Genomic DNA, 8,255 nt, shown 5'->3' with positions numbered 1-8,255 from the left:
TGACCACCCTCACCATTAAAAAAGACACTTATAATGCTACTATTTTTTGTGACACAACTCAGCGGAAGCTGTCCATCTTAGTTTTGATATTTGTTATAAATGCATCCTTCTTTGCCTGCTGGGTTATACAGTAACCTACAGAACATTATTTTAGTAGGCTTCAATCTGTTTGTTTAGAGTTATCCAAGTCAGTTAAAGAAAATAATTTTACAGTCATCACTTTATGTATTAATATCAGTAAGTCATTTGGCCTGACAATTTAATCATTCACATCTATTCAAAATTGGGTAAAATTACTGTAAATTACTATACAGAATGCAACACAACAGTATGCAGTTTGAAATATGAAACTGCACAAGAAAACACACAAAAAAACCCAAGCCACAAACTCTCCAACATCTGTAAATATACAAATATTCAATACATTTGAAAACTGCTTACTTTTCCTTGGCTGGCAGTTCTGTCTCATAAGTAGCCATTTTAGCTCCTGTCCCAGCACCCTTTGCTGTCCTTTGTCTTCGCTTTCTTCTTGGAGCAGTATCAATGACATCTGGGCTACCCAGAAAGGAGTCTCTTTGTTTTGGTGCTGCCAAAATGAAAAAGACTGAAGTTGAAAAGAACTTGAATATGAAGTACTACAAGTCAATTCTTAAAATATATTTTGTTTATTTTTATTAAAATCTCTGTATTGCTAAGATGGGCTCAGATTTGACAGCAGTTGGTGTCCAAACAAATAGATGACATAAAGGGAAACCCCAAAACCACCAAATTTAAACTAGAAATATAAGCTTCCTTCGACATCTCTTTGTAGTCAGTGGAGAGAAAGATGGGCAGTTATAAACCAGAAATACACTGATGGTCTCCTCATCCCTCCTTGTAGACTACAGTAACTAGAGAGGGAGCTTATAGACCCCAGTTTCACCTACCTGAAGTTAGTCTTTGTCACCTACAGAATAGTTGAGGAAGATGTGCACATGGCACCCAGAAAGGAGCTTGAGTGTTCTGCTTACTGCATGGCTTTGTTCAGACTCTTGGTCTGCAGTACAGAACAGTGATACACACTCAGAACAAAACAAAATTAATTATTTTTCAATATTCATTAGGGTAAACCCTTGAGAGAAGTTTATTGCTGTGATCAATATTTTGTAATGTCACTCTGCTACCATGGACCTCAAGGCAATAAATCCTTACAGGTTCTGCTGGATACTCCCTGAAAACAAGGAGTAGAAAGACTGATGGACAGCCTGATGTCTGCTCAGTGAGGCAAGAAATCATTTATCTGGAGCAAACCCATGCATAAAAAACAGTAACACCAGCTTACTGCTCTACCCATGGAACAGGTGGCCCTGGTTCAGACTAAAGCTCTCAAAGTGACAAAGACTAGCTGCAGTCTGAAAGGAAAACAGGGAGAATTCCTAACACCTCGCAACCTGACAGTGGATAACCTGTCTAGGTTTCCACTGACTTCTCTGGTGAAGGTAAGTGAAGTAGGCTCTGTCCAGGTTCATTTACCTACAATTTTAATTCCATCATTACTGCATAAACTATGATTTCATACCTGGTTCACATTTGTATTATCTTGTAAATTCTTAAAAGATGCATTATCTACACTTAAACACCAATCCCCTCTCATTTGACAGTTATCTACTTGAAGCTCACACATCAAGACAGCCGCATCCTTCCTTGAGCTAAAACTCTCCCTTTCCTTGCTATTAATGCACACAGAAGATACATAGACATTTTTATTGCAGCCATCAACATCTTGTAGCATGCTTTTATTTGGTATGCCTGCTTTAAAAATAAAATATTTAATTGCTTTGAATTTTCAAGATAATGATATCCAGAAGAACACACATTTCAACTGAAATATATTAAACAATAATGTGGTGACTGAGGCTGATGCTATTATGGTAACTTCCCTGATTATTACTTTCTCTGTGTTTTAGGAAGGTTTAATCTTCACATGGATGAAAGACATCATAATTTGAGATTCAATACTGAAGCTTTTCACAGAAGGTAAATAATGGGTCCTATTTCTTCATTCCTTTCACAGTTGTTATCCATATCTACTGACAATGAAAAAGGAAGAAAATATGCAATCCACAAGTAACATCTTCAGTGTTTCTCAAAAAAAAAAAAAAAAGTGCTACTGACTAAGAATACTGCAAAATTAAACACGTAAATAGATGTTCCTCACAGCCAGTGCAACCACTGCTTACAATGAAGCATAGGCTGAAGTATCAGAACCTTTTGGCTTTTACCAGCATGCAATATACCACACCACAGATTTACAGATCTTTGTAGGCTGACAACAGGTATTAGCTGACATATTTGCAAGGCACAAGCAAATTAACAAGTTTCAAAGTCCAGTACAGACAAGCTACATTGCCTATAATAAATGCTGAAAAGGGTTAAATTACAGCCTAATTCTCCACAATAAAGTTTAACTAGCTATGCAGTTTTCCAGTGCTAAATGTTGAAAATATGTTCATGATTGTTATTACTACTTACTGTCAGCATATTCAGGGTAGTATATCTAACATTTACACTAATACTCTTTTATATATTCCAGTTTTGCTTTCTGAAGTCAGCCCCTTCTCAATTAATAAACATAGAACAATTTACTGTCAAGAACCAAACAAACTTGAATAATTTTACTGCTATAGCTCTTATCCTTCTTTGTCGCTGTTCTGCTCCCACACTCTCTGCTTTTGCCAAAAAGTAGATCCAGAGGTTAGCTACATATACAAACCCTACAAAAAGCTGATGTTGAATAAATAATGTCTCTGTGCTTTTACTTGTGTAATATGCAACGGTGCTCATGGCCCTCACACTCAGAATTGTTTACTGTTCAGACACAAATCCTGCTTGACTTCTACAACAGTCCCACTGATGCTCAAGGAAGAAAAATGGAAGAGAAATGTTTGTCTGCAGAGTACTACATTTGTGCTAACTTCAGGCTGGGAAAGGGTCTCAATTTTCTGCTAAGCATCTCAATCTACCCTTTCCCATGAAAACAAATTTTGCTCTTATGACCTATTAAACCAAGCAGAATAAAAAGTATTGACCTAAATGATCCGAGTAAACCTCTGCAATAAAGTTGACAATTTCTATTGTGAGAATGTTTCTTTTAGTAATACCGAGAAGAAGGCTTCTAGTTCAGAAAGCCTAGAGTGCAATCTTACAAATAGCAGACTGGCTCATAGATAATGCCTGATCACCATAGGCATGCTTATTTTTTGTTTTATTTGTTTGTTTCTTTTAAGCCAAACTACCTCTTACATTAAAACTGCTACTGAAAAGATGGCATACACTTGAAGCTCAAAGTACCATGCATCACCATAAAACTTTAAACACACACTCATTACCAGTGCCCAAAAATAATTTCCAATAATGAATTCAATTATAGTACTTGACTAAAAGCCAAAGAAAGCTTCAGCAAAACATTATTCATTGCTTGACACAAAATCATTTGGAAAAATGAGAGACTGTCTTGAACATAAACTAGTTTTTAATTCTGAAAATCTTTACTGACTAAATTTCATCATCATTTTAAAGAAGTAAAGTTCCTTGGCTTCTCGTGAAATTAAATTTCTTACTTTGATATTATGTATTACACTATGAATGACTGTTATACCTTTGAGAAGAATAGTACCAACTTAAATACAGACAAGAGTTGTTTGATGAAAGCCAGTTAATCAAGCCACCTAAACCAACAAGTGTTGATCAAGAAAAGGTAATGTTCCTAATATATAACATACTTTCTGCAGGTGAATTAACTGCAAGAAACAAGATTGATAAGGGAGCAAGAAAGAGATTCACAGTTCAAGCACTAGAACTATAGTTATGCTAAGGAGATTAAAGACTTTAAATAAAAACTCTTGATGTATTATTTTGTTGTTTGTTTTGAAGAGTGATAATATCTGGTGCCTAAAGGGAGTTTTCAAATAAGAAAGGACTAGAAAATAACTTAAACTGAAAACTAAAAATAGATAATAAGGAAGAAAATGTTTATGCTGAGGGTGGTGGGACACTGGCACAGGTTGCCCAGAGAGGTGGTAGAAGCCCCATCTCTGGAAACATTCAAGGTCAGGTTGGATGGAGCTCTGAGCAACCTGATCTGGTTGAAGATGTCCCTGTTCACTGCAGGGGGTTGGACTAGATTACCCTTAAAGGTCCCTTCCCACCTAAACCAGTCTATGATTCTGTGATTCTATGGTTTGGAAGAGTCAGGCTGAAATTAAATCAATACAGTCCCATAATACTGAGGGACTGGAAACAAAAGATGCCTTTTCTCTAATACAGAAAAATACCAGGACTCCTTCTCAAGACATTTGGTACATAACACCTCACATCCACAAAGAACAACAGTACCTCTCCCAAGATCTCTGCTGGGAGCAGTGTCTGGCCAGCCAGACTCTTGCTGAGGAACTGCCTGACTGAGCTGGTGCAGAGCAAAATCTTTGCAGGGAACGTGGCAGAAATGCAGAGGGGCAGACAGCTTTGCTCAACTGCCAGCATCAAGCTCAGATCCTGACATTGTTTAAAGTACTAACATAGCATCATGATCGCTGAAAACTACAAGCTTTTTCAAAATTAATTTCTGTAGCTTGGTTAAAGATAGGCAGTGCAGTTATATTTTTTTGTCCAGCCTTTTCCAGTACTTTATTTTGATATATAGAAAACAATTATTTTAAAAGAAATCTAACATATATACTCACTTTTCAGGCTGAAAAATACCCCTACCTACCCTCAATCTCTGTACATCATCACCAGTAATGAAAATTCAACAGCTTTGACTTGTCTGATTATTAATGATAGTGCTGTACTTACTGAGAAAACAGAATCCAGTTCCTCTCACGACAGGCTCTATTCTCAATAAAGGACTAAAACCAGTACTAAAAGCCTAGGGTTGACATAAAAAAATAACAGGGAGCAAAGGAAGGAAAAAATTACTAGAAGCACTCCAAATTTGATCAATCTGTTTGCTTACAATGACCTAACTTCACATACATAGAAAACATACTCTCAATATCTGAATTCCTGCAAGCTGTACTGCAAGAAAGAAAAAAAAGTAGTAGTTAATGAGATTTATATATAGGAAACAGTCACAGACATAACTTTAGTTCTCTTCTAATTGCTAGCACATATTTAAGATGTAAAAAAGGATCTCCAAACTTGAACACATCTATTTAATTTGTTCCTATCACCCAAAACATCTGGTAGAGCTGCTACCCCTCCTCAGCTAAACTGTTTTGTGTAGGTCCAGATTAAAACAATGCACTCTAATAGTATTTTGCAAATGATCTGTTGCTGACTTTTAATGTAATATGGGTGAAAGCACAACCTGGACCTTGCTGTTTATAGTTGAAAGACTACACCAGTGTTTCCAGTTGCTTGTATTTCTATCCTGTTGGTAATTAGCCTCAAGTGTATCACATGTTTTTTGTTATCTTAAATACTGATCATTTGTTTCCCTTGATAAATTACTTTTTTCTCTCTCAACGTCCGTATTCCTCAGCACGCTGAGTTACATCAGAATGGGCTGCACCCTTTGCTAATATAGCCCTACAGCCACAGCCCACATGGGATTTGTCCTACTGCTTATAATGCACAGGATTGATTCTAGATTAACCAGTCACTCCAGAAATGGAAACACAGCAAAGGAAAACATATTTGAACACTGTATTGCTCTCAGATTTATGTCATTGAATTGTCGGGACATAACATGGTAATTTTAAAACCAGTCATCAGTGTCAAATGGAGTCAAGGAATATTCACATTTCTGGCCTGTACTACTGAATAAAACATATTTAGCATTGTAAACTTGCTATGCTCACAATAAAGACTTTGCAGTTATATAAAAAAAAAATCCTTATTTATTTTTGGATTGGAATAGAAGAATGCAACAGGAAAGATTTATAAAGGGAACAGGCATTTTTCCTTAAGAAAAGGACTTGCCTTTATTTAAAATGATCTCCTATCCTGGAGATTTTAACAACAGCAGCAAAAAAGTCTGTCAATTTTAACTTCTAATCTGAATGAAAATCTACCTGATTCTTTTTTCATCAGAATAGTAAGGACTTCTGAAAATTTGTTCAGATCTTCAGATATTAATGCTATCATAGGTCCACTAAATTCATCCCAGAGCCACCCTGTTAACAGAACAGAATATCCTGGTTGAATTCTGCTTAACTGCAGGCAGTATGGGTTGCTCCACAGAGTTACTCAAGCAGATTATTCAACTTAAAATCAGCCCCTTGCTCAAGGATCCTGCCATTTTCTCTAGGATGGTTTCTTTGGGAAACAATCAGGCTGCACATACAATTACTGCCTCTCCTGCTTTTGCCCTTGCATGGTATTAGTAGTAGATAAACTAGACTGAAAGAGGACAAAGTGGTGACAAAATCATCACCTAAAGAGCACCAGGACTGCCTGTGACAGCTGCTTCCCAAGCCATGAAAGAAAAAAAAAAGTTGGGGGGGGAGCAGAACTCATCACTTTAATCCTTGACTACAGTGTAACTTCAGTAATCACTGTGGTTTCTCAGTCTCAGCCTAATTCCTAAGGGATCACATAGCTGATAATAATTAGCATCTCTTTGACATTCTCAGCAGAGAGTCTCCTAACTGAATGGGTATGGAAATGAACGAGTCTCACTGATGTAGGCAATTCCTGCAAAGTAGGATTAAGTCATTCTTGACAGGCAATTTAGGAAACACCATTTCTACCTACGCTAAAGTTATCTTGTATATACACATTCTGGTCATAATCAGGCATTTTTCATTAGAAACAGAGCCATTTAGATCACTCAGAGATCCAAAACTAAACATCGGTATTTACGGTTCAAGTATATGCTTCAGTGAAAGTAACAGGAATATGTCACTATTTTAATTTTAGGAAAACAGTAAGAACCATTCTCCACTCCCTTTGTTCTGTTCTACTTTATATTTCAGTCTTTGTATAAATTTGGGTTTACTGTACCGTAATCCCATGGGGCCTAAAGGCAGTTGAGACTGCAGTTCTATAAATTCCCTGTCAGTTAGTTATTAACGTTTATTTTTATAAAGAATATCTCCATGGGAAGTGTTTATGAAGACACATTTTAAAACAACTCCAGCATAAAGTTTAGATCCAGCTATACAAAATTTATAAATTGTATCTAATTCAGTAAGGAAGTTTACATTTTGCCTTGCTAGACTCTATTACCACTGACAAAGCCTCCTAAGTCTTAACGTGTAGACTTTTCTATTTGCAAAGCCTATTCTTCTCCTGATGTCACCCTTTTTCAAAAGCTTTTTAAATACAATTATTTTCCTTAATTAAAAAAGCTTATTTCAAACCTTCAAGGAAACTTATCAAGTTATAATAAAAATCTGGTTGACACAGGGTTTCCTTCTCAAGGCTTATTTATTGGAGCCAACTCAGGTGCTCATCTGTTACCAGTTCATATTGTCTTGAAACTAGATGGCAAGAAAAATCAGGATAAATTTGACAAGCAAATAATAAGTTTGGTCAGGAAGCATGAAATAGTCTCTTTTCATATATCAAAATATCACAGGGGAAAAAAAGAATGCACTTTTACAAATATCTGCAGAGACTCTGAAGGAGCTCATTAATTTTAATCATCAAAACCATGATATCTAGGAGAAATCCTTTAAAAATAGTTTGATATGGAATATTTTAATAAGCCATATGTACTTCATCAGATGAGATACTAATTTTCAATAATCCATAATAATGTATGTTGTTAAAAATACTTTAGTAATTCTAAGAAAGTCACTGGTTATAAATGTTGTCAAAGGTTATAACATATACGGTTATGATTTTTACCCAGCGATCTTGAAAATCCTCACAGTACCCAGCTGTATACTATATATTTGTAATGTCTCCAGCCCCTAAAAATTGGTACTTGCCTTACAATACAAACAGAAAGATTTATAATGTGCTCAAATCTTTCCTGATGTGGGTCAGGTAGAGGCTCCATTATGAAACAGTGAAAGTTAGGAGATTTCCATTTTGATATTTGAAATCTACTAACAACTAAAGTTGCTTTCCCTGCTTTATTTTTCAATGGGTGCTTGACAGAAGCAACAGCAACGTTGGCGACTCAGATGCTGCGGTGGTTCTTGACTAGACAAAGGCTGTTTGGTGATGAGTTAGGCTGCTCAGCAACAGCATGTGCCAGCTTTCCAACGACCCACTGAAAGTCCAGATTTATTACATGCAGTTTTCCTGCATCCTTTTCCATCTCT

General features: G+C 36.2%; 1 protein-coding gene across 1 annotated transcript in view; it reads right to left on the bottom strand.

Moving 5' to 3' along the window:
- Positions 1-437: 437 nt before the first annotated feature.
- Positions 438-8,255, bottom strand: part of LOC104529687 (DNA repair protein XRCC4-like) — a gene marked incomplete at its 5' end in the record, with an annotated part of 34,781 nt that continues 26,963 nt past the window's right edge. Inside the window, one exon of the mRNA XM_010174059.1 lies at positions 438-586. Within this exon, the coding sequence (XP_010172361.1) occupies positions 438-586 (149 nt within the window). The remainder of the gene's footprint in view (positions 587-8,255) is intronic.

This window comes from Antrostomus carolinensis, unplaced genomic scaffold (genome assembly GCF_000700745.2).
Source record: "Antrostomus carolinensis isolate BGI_N321 unplaced genomic scaffold, ASM70074v2 scaffold22748, whole genome shotgun sequence".
Taxonomy (NCBI): Eukaryota; Metazoa; Chordata; class Aves; order Caprimulgiformes; family Caprimulgidae; genus Antrostomus; species Antrostomus carolinensis.
The sequence above is the reverse complement of the archived record's forward strand: the minus strand, read 5'-3'. Positions and strand labels throughout refer to the sequence as shown.